General features: G+C 32.1%; 1 protein-coding gene across 9 annotated transcripts in view; it reads left to right on the top strand.

Moving 5' to 3' along the window:
• Nucleotides 1–19,092, top strand: part of LOC138712215 (broad-complex core protein isoforms 1/2/3/4/5-like) — a 218,606-nt gene that overhangs the window by 139,157 nt on the left and 60,357 nt on the right. Inside the window, exons 5-6 of one of the 9 annotated variants that reach the window (XM_069843760.1) lie at nt 9,370–9,602; nt 9,880–10,013. The exons of 6 other annotated variants lie outside the window; for them this stretch is intronic. In XM_069843760.1, the coding sequence (XP_069699861.1) occupies nt 9,370–9,599 (230 nt within the window). In that variant the 3' untranslated portion in view covers nt 9,600–9,602; nt 9,880–10,013. Of the gene's footprint in view, nt 1–254; nt 601–9,369; nt 9,603–9,879; nt 17,157–19,092 lie in introns of those variants that run through there. 2 more of the 9 variants (XM_069843758.1, XM_069843759.1) reach the window with 2 other exon arrangements.

The raw sequence follows: 19,092 nt of genomic DNA, 5'->3' as shown, positions 1-19,092 counted from the left end.
GAAAATTCGTTTTATTTATTATCCTCCATTCACTAAATTATAGAGGCACTGAAATTTTTAATGAGGTTAACATTTTTATTACCAATATTGATATCAGTATCACTTCTATACTTTTTCAAGAATGCATTTTCATTTTAAACTCTTACAAAAGATTAGCACTGATACACTAAGAATTAAACGTGCTATGTATTCTTCATAATATATAAACAGTTTATAGCAGAGAGGGGATTGAATGAAATCTTTCTTTCTTCCAGGCCGGAAACGGATGGCGTATGAAGACAAATTCCGATCTGATCCAATCACACCAGGTTTATTTCATTGTTTAATGTGTGGCAAAGGTGTGCGTAACAAACATAACCACTTCCGCACTCATTTTCCTGGAGATCATAGGTGTTGGCAATGTGGTGTCGTATACGGTCGTCTGGATAAACTGAAATCGCATTTGCGTAGTGTTCACAATTTGGATTATGTTCAGCATACTCAGTGGGTGCCTCTTAATCTCAATACCTCAGATTGGCAATAAACATTCTATTTATAGCTTTATATGTATATTTGTTAGTGTAACATACAAAATGGAAATTAAAGATTATTTATGATTCAGTGAAAGTAGTATGTATTTTATTAAATCATGAATAACATCCCTCTTGCTAAAAACAGACTTAACTTGTGCGCAATCTGTGTGTAAGGGAGCAATTTTCGGGTCACCTCATATATTCAGTAACTGTTTGTTATATTTGACAGCTTTGTTTGCTTGTTTGTATGCATGTATGCATGCATGTATGTTATTGTATCACATGATTGGAAGTTAAAAGTTACTTACAATTCAATGAAGCTGAACTGTATTAAGTTACTGGCTGTAATTCTTGCAAGAAAACAATTTGTATATAATGTGTGTGTGCTTCAAATGAATTTGAGGACAGGCTTATGAAGACAGTTAGGTTCATTGTTCTTAGTTTTGTTCGTACATTCTTTTTATTCATTTATGATTATAACTCTTCTCACCTCAGTTATTGTCTAACAATTAACATATTTTCGTTTTGGAATTTTTGTGGGACTTAGTTGAAGTTACAGTAGACCTATATAGGAACAACATCAAGTGATGGTAATAATGTTGGGACCAGTACAGAATTGCGTCCAGATATAATAAATGTTTGAAGATGCATGGATTTATGTTGATGAAAATATTCATAGTTAGCAGGATGTTTGACATTATGGTTTGCCTTAATAAAACTCCTGAACTATTACATATTTCCCAACTAATTTTTATACCTTTATTTTAGAAATTAATTCAACTCAAGAGCAGAATGATTGAACTATATGATGTCACAAAATCCAAACATCTCAGATTATTGTAGAGTTAAAATAATTATGTCCTCTGTGAAAAGTTTAAACATGCAATATTATTTTGAACTCTTCGTATTTTCTATTTGTTAATTACTGAATTTTCAAATTGGAGATCTGCTATTAGGGATATTTTATAATGCTTAACAAATATGACTTACCATTCTCTAATATGCAAGATAATTATGGAATGGTGAAGTAGAGTACAATCACATTTTCACATTTTAATGGACTTCTAGGTTTATATAGCATGTTGGTATTGTGTGTATCATGTGTGATAATTACTTAGGCTTTGTGCTGTGAAGTTTCACAGTTCTCTTCGAATTTTACAAATTATTAGGACAAGACAGTTCATAAGTTTTGAAAATAATGATTGATGCATTAACAGCAGCTGGATATCTTTTACATCGACTCCTTGCGTCCATTATGTGTCTGTAAAGGATTCTGTCCTTCCTATGTGAAGAGGTCATCTTCATCATGAAGGAAAGAGAATTATAACCTTATCAGATTCAAATTTGCTGGGTGTTGTACAGTATATGGGATGGGAAAAAAATTGAAGTGAATAATGTACAGTTCCAGAAAAAAAAATGACCGAGTCAGGAGTCCACCTGTATGTAGGCAATAAGTTTTGCACGACTATGTACAAGTAGCTTATATACAGGCGCTCTTGTTTACTGCACATGTGCAATGCATTGTATCTGGAACTTGGTAAAATTAGGTGGGCCATTTTTTTTCTAGAACTGTACATATAATCTTAATAAAGAGCAGTAACTTCTATTTCTTTATCATTGCTTATCTAATCATCAAATATAAGGAATATTCAATAAGTAAGTTTCATAGGTCTGATAAATTGAGACAGATTCATTTACAGCTGTAAATTTTATACTGAAAGTTACCCCGCTCCTTCCTTTACAGATGTTAATATTCTTTGTCAAGGCTGAGCTGTCGCACTTGTGCCATAGAATCTCGTGTGTTAGATACATGGACAATTATCCATTATGAGAAGCGCGTGATTTATCAGGAAGTGAAATTCACAGTCATCTCAATGCCTTGACCATCCAGTGCATGGCTGTGGTTTGGTTTCTGTTTTCGGATCATTGATACTATTAAGGTGCATACACGGTTCAACTTTTCTTTCAACTTTACGCATTCAAGCAATGCATGCAAGATTGATATTTAATATTAAATAATATACTGTATATAGACTACCTAGTGAAGATGACATTCAAAACAGCGCACCATGTAGACACAAAATCTTCATGCATCTTAATTGAACGTGTGTTTTAAACTTTATTCTTTCAATATTCTTCCCAGATTGCATGCCTACGCACATGGAAAAAATTGAACCTGTAGATATAGATTTAGGAAAGTAATACTATGTTCCCCGTATAGCCAGAGCTCTACTTTCTTTGTAACAAGTGTTTAAAAATTGGTATGACGGTGGTGGTGTAAATGCCTGAACATTGGATTTGATTATGTGGAGAAGTAGATTAGTGATATGAGTAACATTCTCTGTGAAATTTTCAAATAAACTTTTAATTTACCAGACCCATGAAAATTATTTACTGAACGCGTCTTATATAGATATAAAGCAGTGTATGTCAGAGGGTGCATTTATACCTTTCAAGAAGCCAAAATTCCAGGAAAGTTTTGTAACATATAATTCCATGTTGAATGATCATTCGAAACATGGTACATTCTTTTAACTATAACTTCAAATCTATCTTTGAATTTTGCCTTTGGTTAACAGAAGCAAAGTTTATAAAATTAATCCTGGAGTAGAAGATTGATTAGAAAGAATATTTAGAAGTTCAATAACATGATTAGAAGTCTGTACTGAAGTGAAACTAGTGTATAAAAAATGTTTTAAATGTGTCACAATTGTATACTTCTTTTCAGTGTTGCAGAAATCTATCTGTATGACTCGCAATTAGCAGTCAGTAAGTTTCAGTTGCAGGAGTAATCAAATGACGCAGAACTTTTATAATATTAATACATTCATAAGTCATACTATATTTGTTATTGTGGAGCAACATATGATATGAGAAAGACTTTTGCTGCAACGAATTGCATGAATATTTTGTGTATATTTTAACGAGAGTGATCTGTTTGTTGTAACAACCAACAACTTGTCAGCTTGCAAGTGAATTTACACGAGTCAAGTTTCTTGTAATGTTTTTTAACTCGTGACTTTGATTTTTATCATTTACATCTGAAGTCTAATCTGTGAGTACTGTTGGCATTTCTGGAGAAGATTCGAGCAAGTAATGCGAGTTTTTCCCCCACTCTTACAACCAACCCCAGACACGGAACATGTCGGCCATTGACTGAGCCTTGTTTGTCCCAGTCTGCCAGTGACACCACCCATCCACCTGCTCCTTCAAAGATGCTGAGTTACTAGTTTACCCTCTCCTCTTAGCCCATAATGACCATACTCTCCTCGCAGAGATCCTCTCGTGAAATTTGGACAATATGTAGACTTCTATCATGCAGAAGTGGTCATGTTAGTAGTAAAGTTTTCAGTGTTCTTAAAGTCAACAAATTAAATTGTAAAAACTAAAAAATGTGCTTAGATTTGTCATTCGGGTTTTAAGAGAGATAGCCTGTGCGCAGTTTGGTCATTTCCCTCTTCATTAACAAGTTTAAAAGTGGGCAGAATTGTTAATATGAGGCATTGGGAATACAAGTTCACTGATAAAGGTTTTATTATTGAAATATTTTTCACTACTTTGTACACATTAAATTTAAATGAAAATGAAATTACATGACAATAAAATTTGTGAAAATTGGTAATAAGCATCTATAGTTTTGTTATCGGTATCAAATGATGTACAAGTATCTTACAAATTCTCTTTGTTTGCTCTTCTTCCTAATAATCCACCACGTGTTCATGGCTGTGGTAGAGTGAGTTTAGTTTATTTATTGTGGGGAGGGGAAAGGAAAGTGTGGTCTCGAACTCAGAACCTCTCTTTTAAACATTGTAAATGTTCGTCATTGTAACAATTTAAGCAGCTCTGTTATTCAAGTCTTATGGATCTTTGATTGCTGCAATATTAACTTTGCCATAATATAAGATCATAAAGGTTTTGACTAAGGCTTTCAGAAATTATGCATATCTACATACTATTTCCGTTGAGCTAAAGATGCGAGAATAAAATTTAGATTATGTAATTAATGTTAAACTATGAAGATAAACATTCAACAGTGGATGAATTTGAGTGAAAGGTTACATTATTTACAGTCTATCTGATTTTAATCTTTAAAGTTCACATTTGTTGAACCATGCTGGAAGTATTGTTGTTTTATTGGTAAATATTCCAATAAAACATCCATTTTAATATTCCACAGTGTAGACAGTTCATGTATGTAGTATTTGTAATGTTTTTTCAATTTGGAATTTAAAAGTATTGATTTTATATTATATTACTCGCAAAGAAAAATTATATGTTTTCCAGTAAGTAATGAAAGTTCACAAAGTCACCTAATACCATCTTGTTTACTTGCTGACCAAATATTCTCTATTCTAACTTTGGATATCTCTGAATTGGAAGTCATTCTAACCAAATTTTAAAATGTATCAAAAACATTTTTCCTTGCTTTCAATCCATTTTTATAGATATTTACGATTACATAATCAGAATCATTGAAACAGTATCATAGATTAGTCTATAAAAACAGTCTCATTACTTTTCAGGAATAAAACCTGACCACTATTACTTTTTTGTAAAGAGATGCAGACTTTCCTTAATGAATATAGGTAGAAGTAAAACTGTAAATGTAGGTTAACATGCTTCTGTAATTATTTTACAAATGTTTTTGAAGTTGTTACTTCTAGCAGCGAAATTTTTATTTTATTTATTTATTTAAATTCAAATATACAGAATAAAGAAATATAATTACAAAAACAAACAAAGATAAATACAAATAAAATAATACAAGCAATATAAAAAGAAGATACAGTAGTATTAACAAAATTTGAGACCGAATGAGCAGCGCTCGTGCTCGGTCGCAGTTCAGATATAATATTAAAATAAAAAATAATAATAATAATATAAATAAATAAGTAAAATAAAATAGGAACTAAAATATAATTACAGCGGCAATGGAATTAAGTATATACTATAATATTAACACTAGAGAAGAATAATATCGCACGTGAAAAGTAGGATTAATATATATTTCAAAATTATAGAATACAAATATAATATAGGTTGATTAATTCATACACATAGGCTATAAATTTATTTAATCAAATTTAAGATATTAACACGTTTCTAATTTTCTTGTTATATGTTAGTGGGTTACATGTTAGAAGTTCTGGGTGTAATTTAGTTAAAGCATTGTACAACCGAGGGCCAAAATTTATGCTATGCTTTAGACCAGCAGATGTGAGACATTTAGGTTCTACTAATGTTGAATTAATATTTCGTCTTGTGTCATAATTGTGTGTCTGTAATACAAACTTATTACGATTTTTATAATAAAATTTTAACAGCGTATACTTATAAATTTGTTCAATATTAAATACATTAAATTCAGAATAAATTAATTTAGTTGGATAATCGAAACGTTTCTTCAAACAAATTTTAATTATTCGTTTTTGTAGTAAATTTAACGGACTAAGATTAATTCAATACATTCAAAGAAATACATTCAAAATTACCTTTATGGAAATTTCTTCTTTCGGTTCAAAAATGAATCAAACATGTCCTGTTTCGAGATTAACAGAGTTTTTCCATCTAGTTCTGAGTATGCCCAAATCTCTTCATCCTTTAGAATAGAATGGCAGCCTTACCACCAGCTTAACCTGTCCAGCATTCATACTGCTTTCAGGGGATTCTCTGTTACTGGCAAGGCTAAGTAAGTGATATAATACAGAAATTTAAGAATAAGATTAGAGTTCTACAACATTGCAAATAAACACACCATTTGCAAGAGAATTAATCAAATGTATTACCTGGAAAGGAATGAGATTTTTAACCAAATGTAGTGAAATTTGCTTTAAATTACATTATTAAATGACCACTCTGTTAACCTACAATGTTTTGCAACAAAACATAATATCTGTAAGCTGAATTTCTTGTCTCTATTCTAAGATCATCCCTCCCTCTGATCAATGACCAGTCTTCCAAAAGCTACTTAATTCCAAGTAAGGAGCCATTCTATAAAACGTCTAGTCATACGACAGTTCAGAATTAAACCACCACAAAATCAAAGTGCTGCCACAAATGGTACACACAACATGAATTTAGAAACACTGTTCAAATAGAGAAAACATTGATATGAAGAGTGTTTGCTTTTTTGTGAATAACTCAATCTTGCTGTCAGACCAAAACATTACTGAAACATCTGTATACAATAAATTTTGTAGGATGATCACAACTACAAACATGAACTTGACTTCCATTAAATTGTGAGTTTTTGGTGGTCCAAAAAGTGGAGATAGACTAGCTGCTATTTTATTTCAAAACACTCAACTAGCTACTTTACTTTATATGAACAAAGCTGACCATTATTTTTAATAAAAGTATACCACTACAAAATTAATATTAATTAGAATAAAGTTTCCAGAAAAATGAAAAGAACTGTTCTAAATTTAAAAAAACCTAGTAAAAGTAATTAATGAAAGTGAAAAGAGTATATTGGAACACAAACCAGCAGACAGTATAACAAATCACATTTAAAATTTGTTTTTAAAATATTAAAACAGTTGTTTGAACACATACTATACTGTTTTAGTATTTTAAAAACACATTTTAAATGTTACTGCTAATAAATATATTTGTCATAAGTATCATAAACGCTAGAAATTACATTAGACTTTCAGGAGTTTAAAAAAAAAAAACAAAACAAACTATAGAAAAAATATTTCTTTAAGAATGCCAACATCCATTAAAATTTTTGAAACTAGATTTTTTTTTATTTATTAATATTAAGTTTTATAGCCATCCTAATTTTAATTCCATTACCTTTCTAATGATGTAAATAAAATCATAGTGATGAGAGAATTCAGATAGATACAGGGCTGCTATTTTCGAATAGAATTCTTTCCATACACACACACCAAAAAAAAAATAAGCAACCATCTTATCATCATCATCGGACTTACTGTAGTTTTTTTTAATTCAGGTTTTTTTGTATTATACATTTTTACATACTAACTGGATTTTCAACAGTTTTAATACAAAATCAGAATACTAAGTTCAGTTATATCGTCTGTACTGTGATACTATTTAGCTTCATTTTTTTTTCCAAGAGTGTAAATGATCGAAGAGCAGTAGTTTATGTATTTAAACTGGCTGAAGTTATGAAAAGTACTTCGTTTCCGTCAGTTATGCATTAGGTAGGCAATATAATACATACCGGTATCATAATGTAGTAGATGTTGCTTCATGGAGATTAAGGATGGTTTCATTTATGAGTTTGACAAAATTGGCAATTTTGGTACTGATGAATTGAATTACGGCTCTTGTTCTGCTTTGGACTGACTTCTTACCTAACTGTTACCTCCCAATGTAGTTTTATAATCTGTTATGCTAGCTTTTGAGATTTGCTGTCATTTACGAGAGTGTAACAAATTAGTTTATTTCGTTCACGTCTCGTATTTTTATTTCCATACTGCAAGCTAGTTAATCATCACCACCACCATCATCATCACCGTAGAAGATACTGAAAATTATGCACTTCACTGTGCTATATCTGATACATTCTGAATGCATTGAAGATTTTCTTCTACATTGAAAGGTATTCATTTCATTTTAATGAAGTCTTGCAGATAATTGTAAGGTAGTGAAGTAGAGTTGTTAGAAAGTTAGTTTTTAACCAGGAATTAAACCAGTAAATATTTCGGATTTAATTGTATAGTCTTGTTTAATAAAATGTGAAAGGCATAGGTTTAATCTGCAATGAAACATTATCTGTAGTCAGAATGAAAAATTGTTTGAAATAAATGCTAAAAATGAAATTGTCGGTTTTTATCTTCTTCTACAACTTCATAAAAAGAATAAAAACATGTACACCAAGAATAGAAATGAACTTTCGTTCGTGAACATTACCGAGTGTTTCGGTGTGTTATGGATATCAAGAATTCATAACAAGTCATCTTTTACAAACGTCTGTCATGATTTTCACATCATCATCTGTGCACTGCAAGACCCCTCACCTTAAGGATTTCGTTGGCATATGGCACTAAGTGGAAGCACATGGTGAATAAGCATTGGAAGAATCAGCCAACCTGCTCCCTTTATCACTACTTGGTCTGAGGTCATTTGGTCTGTATCAGTTCCACATATTTTCCAGAGTAATACTATGATCCTATGGTGCTGTGAACTTCTTTTCCTTTACATTATATCTGTATTACTATTATGTGGGGCCCAAAGTATGAGCTCGTGTGCAATCAGTAAATGAAAGCTGTAGAATTTCCCCCCAACTTGTTTAACCAAATTTATCAAAATTTTTAACTTCATAAGTGGCCTGTTGTATCTAATTATGGGATATGTAATATTCCACAATGTATTATTATTATTATTATTATTATTATTATTATTATTATTATTATTATTATTATTAAAGATGTTTCAGTCAAACTTTTACCCTTTGCATAAATTTGGATTGTATTAGCAGCCTATCTTTATTTACTAGTTATGTATTTAGCAATTTTCTTCTCATGATTTCGTTATTTTCAGTTATAATGTACACTTTTATATGAATTCTTCCATTTTATCACCAATATAAATAAATTTTAGGTCAGTTTTCTTGAATCACACACAACTGCTGTGGATATTTGCTCAGTATGTATTTGAAGTTGAAATGTTCGTTTACAAATGTAGCATTGAATAAATTGTTTAAGAGTCTATAGTGGTTAATTATTTTAAACTGCAATTTGTTAAGTGACACTAGTATTGTGATTAAGTAGACTTATAAATTATACCGTACGCTTATATATTGGCTTTAGGTTATGTTAAATATATACATTTTACGAAATAAAATACCAAAGTGTGACATTGGTGTTTCTTTCTTTTTTTACAGGATTCGAATTCAAAGTGGAAGAGAAAGAGCCAGAACACTTTTCTGCATTTTTTCACAAAGGCGGTGGCTTGGCTATTTGTAAAATTTGTGGCAGAGCTGTCACAAATATGAAAAGTCACTTCTTAACCCACCAACCTGAGAAACACCAATGTCCCATTTGCTTCTCTACTACCACACGTGCTGACAACCTAAGGCGTCACATGAGAGCTAAACATCCTGATAGTGTGTGATAGGTACAATTTGGGTTTTATTTCAATAGAGTGGAATCCTTGATCAAGAATGTTTTCAAGATGAAACTTGTCAAGAAATTTTCCAGATATGGAGGAATATATTTAGGAAGTGAAACCTGTTTCTTGGTGTGAATTTTTTATTTCTTTTAGGATATCGGTTTTATATAAGAAGCCTCAATTTTTAAGAAACCTGAAATTAATTTTATGAATCAGTGATCTAATGTTGCAAAGGAAGATCAATTTCATACTGTACATAAGATCGTTGGTCTCTTTGTTCCAGCCAAACCGGAACATATGAGAATGCCAACATATGCAGAAGATGATGGTTACGAGAACATGTATTATAAGGTGCCTGAAAACCCAAATCTCTACGCCTGTAGAGTATGTGGCAAAACTGTCAGTAACAGATGGCACCACACTCGCAGTCACAAGCCCCAGAATCTGAAGTGCCCCTTGTGCCAACAAGTGTTTACAAGAAAGGACAATATGAAGACCCACTTAAAATGGAAACATGGTGGCTTATCTTTGTGGACTAATTCGAAACATGGAGGAAACACATAAGATGCGTTTCTTTCCAGAAAATATTTTTATTTATTCATCCATATCACTACAAAATAAATTTTCCTCTTGTATAACAAACTTTAACTTGTTATTGTGAGAATTCTGTATTTACTGAGGCCCAAGTGTTGTATAGTTGTAATAAGATGTATGATGTATATAAGTACATATAATGTTCATTCTGGTGATTTGTGTTTTGTTAATGACTACAGAATGTTTTGAAGTATGCCCTTTAATGGTAAATGCTCATTTGGGTTAACATTAAGGACAATAATGGAAATGATAATCCTTCATACATTTCAAAATGTAACAAGACAATTGTATTAAGGTATATTTTAAGAAGAATAATAATGTGAATTAATAACAAGTTTCATAGTGTATTGAAGTTCCACATCAAAAAGAGAGGCAAAGAAGGAAAAAATTAGTGTAAAGATCACCTGGTTTTGGTTAACATTATCTCACCAATAATTGTTGTCTACATATACCTAAACTGATTTCAGTGAAATTTTATGCATGCAATACAGTCTGTATATGAAAAATTTAAAGACAGAATTTATTGCCGACAAATTGGGAATAACTGATCAGTTCTGTTTCTGCAGAAGAAATTTTCTCATTTCTCTGCGCAAGTTAGATCATTTTCAGATCTCCACTAGTTGGTGCAGTAGTGTTTGATTATTCTATGTGAGTCATTTCTGTAAACTGTCCTGTTGTGCTAATAAATGAACAGAGATTGAACATTGTTTCATGTGAAGCTTAATTAAGACATGCAAATTATAACAGAAAACGTATGGTGATGAAACCGTATTACACATACGTGCATTTTAATGAATGGAGTAAGCATATTCGTGAAAAATGGGAGACTGAGAAGAGATGATATGAAATCCAACTATCGAAGTAATGGATGGATAGATTACAGGTACAGGGTGAGACAAACCCACAAGCACAGTGGCCACTAATATGGGCCCTTTGCACTATCTCCAGTTTTGGCGTGGACTAGAAATGGCCAATAAATTTTGCCAGGAGCCCCCTTGATCAGGACCAGGGTTCTTTCATGGGCCATAAATCTACAACATAGATCTTCAGCTTTAGTTTTCTTACAAAGAAGGCAATAGTGTGGATTTTTATCGCCCATAAAAAGTTCATTGTCCTCAGCTAGGTTTAAACCTTGGATCCAATACCACCAAAGACAACCAGTTCGAAAGAGGTGGAAAAAAAAAAACTTGAATATACATCTTGATTGGACACTTTTATCACTCAAGATTTGGTAAATTTGTTTTATATAAAGAGCTTTCCTGCGTTAATTTGAAACTATGCTGGTAATAAATTTACTTTAGTCAATAGTAATCTGAAGATGGCTAAAAATCAAGCCGAAACTAGTCATTAACTAAGATAAATTACCAGCATAGTTTCAAATTAACACAGGAAAGTTGCTTATATAACAAATTCATCAAATCTTAAGAAAAGAATTTGTAAAATGGCCAACTGAATGCTGTTGGAGAAGTTGAATGCCTGCAAGATAACTGGTCACAAAATTTTGCATGTGAATTTAGATAAAAAAAAAACTGAATGCTACACTCATAATACATATAAGTTTAATATTAAGAAGAAGTGATGTGCTATGAACAGTTCAATTTGAGGTAGTTTTAAAGAGCTTTAGATCAAACAGAAATTTGATACTCCAATTCTTTTTTGCCAGTTATTTTTGTTAAAGTAACTTTGCAGCATGGATCTATCTCCTTTTCTCTATAAGGTGTCCCAGCCATCTAATTAAGTAAAATACGGTAATAAAGTGTCAGTATAATGACCATATAAAATTAATGAACAGGCAAAATTAATAAGAGAAGAAATAAGTGAAAGTACGAAGATCCGAACCTATGACCTCATGCACACAAACTTTTTTTAGGCTGACTGATTGATTGCATATAAACTGCTTTTGATTTAGTCTTGAAATCTTATGACAACACCATAAAAGTCGCTTTCTCTCTTTTTTAAATTGTTGTGAATGCCCATAACTTGTTGTGTTGTCTAGTTTTTAAACCCTACACCAGCAGTCATCAGGACAATGCACCCTCAGGCTAGCGTCTCTTAAGCCGCATTTACACGAGGCCTATTGTCGAGACAGTTGTCCCCAAAATGTTGCGAGACAATTGCCGCCCAACCAGTTGAACGTTGATTTATTCACACGAGGAAAGTAGTATTGCTGTGGCAGTAGGTAACAAAAAATGACTGAGTGTGCAGTGTCTGTGGTGTCTCGGGTTGCTATTTAGCGAACTCTATGTTGAAAATGCCACAGAGACACTTAATTTTCGCTTTGACCTCAACAGGACCGAATCCTTCAATGTTCATCTCACCAACAATGTCAGACAATGCCTTTTCGCGAGCATTTTTGTTCTTGTAAAGGTCGTGGTACTGGTTCCACAAACATCGCTTCTCTTTATACAGCTCAACGAATTTGATATTAATACTGTCACTCTACTTTGGGACCATTATTACAACGAAAACAACTGAAAAATACGTGAGAAAACTGACTTCTCAGTTGACTCAAGCAGTCTCCTCAAGAACAGCATAGCAACTAGCATGTCACATTCACATGACGCCAGTTGTCGACCAATGGCGTGTTCCTGGTGGTGGTGGAGGGCATTGGACTGTCTTCAATCTACCATTGGGAACAATAGACTGGCTCAGCAATTACGCAGCCAACTGGCTAGGCAGTTGGGGCAGAGTGTTCACACAAAGCCAATAATTTTATGCCAGTCAACTATCTTCCAACTATTATCTCATTGACTGACCTCGTGTAAATGCAGCTTTACCTGTGGATAAGACATTGCACTAGCGTGCATCCGTGGCCGCTGGCGGGTATGTTTCCTCTCTTTTCCTTCTGCACGATGGTGCATATTGTGATACACTGCTTACCTGTTACCCATTTCAGCGAGTGCTGGCAACCACTGCCCTACACCTTGATATACTTCCATTATAAGATCACATTTCCAAGTCTTGACGTCTTGTTATTTTGACTTAGCTGTTCATCTTAAATTTTAATTTGAAAAGCTTTTTTGGCTGTGAGATTGATAAATATGGAGAACAATTGTCATCTTCACAAGCAAAATACCCATTCTTCATTTTCAAGATGCTTTCCAAACATTCTCAGTTATTACAGTATTACTAGTGTTAAATATTTGTGTATTACCATTAAAGAAACTTAATTCTCCTTCGATATGAATGTTGTGATATGTTTTGGGAAGTTAATTGTGGACATTACTATTACGCCATAATCAACAGTCATGTTCTATGCCATTTTACACTACAGTTTTCTCTTTTTAATTAATTGGATCATTCTTCCTCATACAGGGTAAATATGAACTATAGAACAAACTTTAGGAAGTGATTCATGACAGAAAAATGAATAAAAAAGCTCATCTGAACATATGTCCGGAAATGCATGTATTCCATGATAGATGGCAACACCATTCTTCATGACATTACTCCCTTGTAAGAAACACTCGTCAGGTTCACCCTGGACTGGGATTAATATTGGTGACTACCTACTTCAACCAGTTATTTTTCCACAGTGCCTCAGTGGCCAAGTATCTGCAATTGCTGCAGGTCACTCTGCCCCTCTTGCTGGAAAATGTTTTAATGGAAGTATGATAGGTCATGTGGTTGATGAATGATGGAGCTCCTCCCCATTTCCGTGTTGACGTTCGTCAGCATCTCAACATAGGGAAGATGGATTGGATGAGGTCCTGCTGCATGGCCCTCCTGGTCACCGGACTTAATTTGAGTTGATTTTCGTCTTTGGAAGCACCCTAAAAAAGTGTCGTGTATGCTCAGCCAGTTCCTCATATGCAGAATTTTAAAGTGTGTCAGTTTAGTCTGTGACGCTATTTGGGAACAGGCCGGAACATTCGAACGGGTGTGTCAATCCATGATGTAATGTGGGGATGTTCGCATTGAGGCTATTAGGGGGCACTTAGGACACCTACTCTAAAGTTGTCAGAAATTAAGTGGCTAGTATCGTGCAATGGAGTGGAATGTAATTATGCTGTATTCCTTACTCTGGATTTCCGCACATATGTTCACATGTTTGTTCCGTATTCTGTCAGAAATCACTTCCTGAAGTTTGTCCCTATAGTCTACATTTACCCTGTGTATGTAAAATGTTTTTTCTTATATCGTACACATCAAGAACTTTTTACGAGCTTAACAAGAAAATTAAAAGTAAGCAAGTATATTTTTACCCTTTAATAACTGAAAATATTGTTTACCACCCTTACTATTCTAACAGATACATACTATACTTGATATGAATTCATACAGTATACAGCAGCAATCTAAAGTCTAGTTTCATATCAATGTGAGATTGTTTGACAAAATTGGAACATGGCCACATTTTATAGAGCCAAAAATGGGACAAGTGCCGTAAGTCAATTCGTCCGCTCACTTTCTGAAAATAATTTCATAGAACTTAGAACGCCATAATGGTGTGAACCAAATGTTACATTTGATATAACTTGTGGAGTCATCACATGATATAAGTGATACTTGCCAGCAACATTTTATCAGTCACTTTCTCCACCGCACATGAATGCATGCTTGAAAGTGAACACTTAATTTCTGTCCATTTTCTGCAAAAGTTATAAATGAAATGAAGGAAAATGACGCTCGATATAATATAGACCTTTTTGTTGTTTTTGTTCAGACGATGGATGTAGTTTGAGTAGTGCCAAGGGCCTGAGTAAGCTATAACCATCCAAAAATTGTCCATCCTGGCAAAATTTCGTACTACATAAATTCGCCAATTTTCTAAAGATTTCTGATAGAATTTTCTTTCGACTTCCACAGTAATATGAACAACGACAATGTTTGGCTGTTAGATTTTTTCTGCTTCTGATGGTCATGTGAAGTCATGTACAAATGGAGCTCAAAAAATTAATTCACTTTGCATTACTCTTTTGTTCAGTATCAAGAATGTGGATTGTTGGTCCTTCGAAGTTACAAAATGCTGTGTGCAAGTTTAGGTTTAATTGATTTAAATATTGTTAATGCCCAATTTGCCAAAGTGTATGATTAGTTTTCACTTTTATAATGTAATTGGAAAGTGAATTAAATTAAAACAAATGAACATGGTATGAATAAGGTAAATTTTTAGAATAAATGTACTATTAGTGGTAATGAACAGCAAACTGAATAACAAAACTTCAAACTTTATGAAATGTTAAAACTGACAGTCACAAATTGCACAGTTAGCTTGCAAATAATAAAATTGTACTTTATTGTACAGTTTTGTTATAGAATCTGTTTGACGTAATTAGTAGAGAAAGCTAAAGAAAATCAGTACATTCACGACCTACTTTTTTATTTTTGGATATACAAGGGTTGACCTAATGCATTTTTATGACAGTATAATTATGATTTACAAAATGATCGAACTAGCTAACTGCTAACTTAGTTTCTTCGTTCAGACAAAAAAATAGGGTGTATATTAATTTAAAAAATCTCTTTTCCCCATTCAAATATCCACTGTCATTCAAAACTCCGTGAGTAATTCTGTACAATAAACACTGAAAGTGAATTAAATAACTCTTCTGATATGTACATCAGGTATTTGAGGCATTGTGTTTGATGTCTCTTAACAGTTTATGTCATCTTCATGTAAACATGGTGGTTTGAATTATATTTAAAACCAAAACTGAGATTTTAGGTGCAATGTATAGGATGGCCGAGATAACATCAGAAAATAGGATACATGGTCACCCTTACTGTCAGATGCATGTTAATGTATACTGTATAGAAAATATCAAGAGCAGCTTAATGCAGAACTAGAACATATGCCATGTGAAGAGTTCACAGGAAAAACAGTGAATGTCACAGTTTTGTTAAGGTTGATGTCATTATCTAATTCAGTGGATCACTACGAAATTTAATGTTGTTCTTATGAAAAATGGTAAAAAGGAGAATTATCACCACGAATACAGTAATCCTTTCCTTTATTTTCTATAGAAACAGCACTACATCTTGCAGTTATAGACTCAATTAGATCATTATCTAACACTTAACAGAAATGTGACATTCATCGTTTTTCCCACGAACTCTTCATGTGTTAGCAATGAATACACATGCTATCGGAAAAGCTGCTTTTTTGAGGGAGGGGAGATATAAATTCTGCATCCATGACCTTTTCAACACACAAATTTCAAAATGAAAGAGTAATATAAAATTGATTGTCCCAACTGTGATACAAAATAAAATATATTTCTGAAATACTTAGATATTTTGTTTTGTAACATGAAGGCACATAAACTTGTCATTATAAAATAAGTTTCATTATAAATGAAATCACTCTTCAAGACTGCTTAAAATGTAACTTGTATGAGTGGCTTAAAATAATGGTATTCTTATACTTAGATTTGCTCTTATTATGTCATTGATATATCATATTTTAATTTCATTTATCTGATGTATACTACAAATGCACAAAATATTCTTTGAAATGCTAACAAGTTAAAAATTGGTCAGGAAAATCTTGTGTAGATCCTTCATTTGTCTTTACAGTGTATTGTACGACAGTGCAATTGGCATTCAGGAAAAGTTTCAGTTTGCTGTTGCTTCTACATATAGCATATCTATTTTACAGCTAAATATGTGTGAATGCTCTCAACCTACGAGAGATATTATAATTGCTGATATGAAACTAGGTAATATGTTTAAGTGTTAACTGATTTCTAATACAAACAGTATTTTATATCAATAAAAATATACATTTATATAACATACTGGTAATGCCTATCCATCAACTTATTGAAGTAGAAATATTGAAACTTTCTGTATATTCTGTACCTGTAGGAGTCATCTATGCACTTCATTGTACCTCGATTTTGCTTGTAAAAATTCACTATTTTGAGGGTAATAAACATAATATGTGTAATGATTAGTTTTGAATTAATTTCCTTTTGTTTTCTCCTTATTTTAAAATCTCCATCTTATGTTAGGTTTTGTTGGACTCAATTAATTGTTTTGTATTTCACCTTCTATTGCTTATTTATAACAATGAATTTGATTGGTTTTCGTAATTTGGTAAAAAAATTTATTAAATATTCATATGGAAAAATTTTGAATTTTTTGTTTCATAATACTTTTATTCCTTTGGTATAATGAATGTTAACCAAGACTGTCATATTAGGAAAAGAATTTACCAAATGATATCACGACTTATTGCATTAGCAACATAAAATAGCTTACTTTTATTAACATTATTTTTCACATTTTGATAGGTCTGTATGTTTTAAATTTTGCCACAAAACCGAAAGTTTATTCTATAAAGTTCTAAATAAATTAACAAGTTACAGTAGTAGTAGTAGTAGTAGTAATAATAATAATAATAATAATAATAATAACAATAATAATAAATATAAAAATTCAACCCCTCATTTAGATCAATAAAAATTCTGTTTAGTTGCATATTGCGTTAGTGAACAGTTCAATAGTGTTATATACCGGTATTCCACTTAAATGTAAATACTTGTATTTTATGGCAATATTTCAGAAACAAAGTTAATAAATGTTAAGTTATGTTTCATCAGTAGTATGATAATGAAGAAAAATTATTTAGAGTAAGTTTAAGCGCAAAAGCCGTCTCTTCCAACGCTACTATGTACCTTATTAATTATATAATTAAAGTTTTCAGCCGTGATATTGTCTCAAGGTTACAGACAGAAAGCATTCGAAATATTCTTTTCTTGGCTCGACATTTTAAAAAATCACATTTCAGCAGAAGTATGGAGGTGAAATCTTTTCAACATGACAGTACAATTTGTAAGAGCAAGAAAATTAGTTCTTCTCGGGTAAGGATTAATTTTATTTTCAGTCCTTGCATGACAGTATTTTTTTAATAGCTCTCAACATTTTTCATTATCATAATGATAATGTGCAAAATTATTTATTGTTTTGGCTTATTACGTATTTCTATGAAAAATTGATTATATAAATAGTTTGAATTTCTGGAATAAACTCAAAGACGATCAACTTGTTATTCAGAGAATAATACATATTTTTTGGCATTCATAATAAAATAATAGTGTATGAAACCTAAATCGTAATTATCTTCATTAAAAGATGCATGTTAAATAATACGAAAATGATTATTAGTTATCATGTATTTGTAAGTGCTTTAACAAGTCTTATGCTAGTCGTATATCAGCTTAAGAGCTGTATGTATATTTATACAGAGGCTAAACAAACACAGTTTCTACATATGGAGTCTTGTTGTGAAAGTATTTGCTGTTGAAATTTTTCTTGCTTTCATCTTTCTTTTTGCTAGAAGATAATTTATTCTAACATTGAGAAACAAATGTTTTTATATATTAAATGTTTAAAATGTGAGGTCCACCATTACATATAAAGAGTTGTTTGACAAATATATCATATCATATTAAATGTTTATATTATTTACATAACCAAAGACAGCATATGGAAAATCAGAGGAATGTAATATTTTAATGGACAACAGATGATAAATTAAACTTTCCTTGGCTACTTGAATTGTTGCAGCAAGCAGTTCAAGGAGTCAATTGCAGATATCACTGACATAGCCATTGAATTCATCGTGTGTACTATAAAACAAAATAATATGATAAATATGGCCAAGACCACCTACTGCCTCTTCTGACTGACCAACAAAACTTCCGTACTCTGTAAATATTAGGGACTGTCATGCATTTGATACATTTTCTTGGAGGGTAACAGATGTAACTGTATTTACAAAATTGGATTTACATTGTGCTCTTTTAGGGGTCTGAATTTCAGAATAATCCATTATACAGGGAATCTCTCGACTCAGGAAATTGATCTGACTGTTGACTCACGAAACATAAAGTGATTTCAGTATGGAATTAGAGCTTACCTGTTGGGAGGCAAATGAGACATTTGACTTGTGAGG

Source organism: Periplaneta americana, chromosome 13 (assembly GCF_040183065.1).
Source record: "Periplaneta americana isolate PAMFEO1 chromosome 13, P.americana_PAMFEO1_priV1, whole genome shotgun sequence".
NCBI classification, from domain to species: domain Eukaryota; kingdom Metazoa; phylum Arthropoda; class Insecta; order Blattodea; family Blattidae; genus Periplaneta; species Periplaneta americana.
Note: the sequence above shows the minus strand (reverse complement) of the source record. Positions and strands in the feature narration are given on the sequence as shown.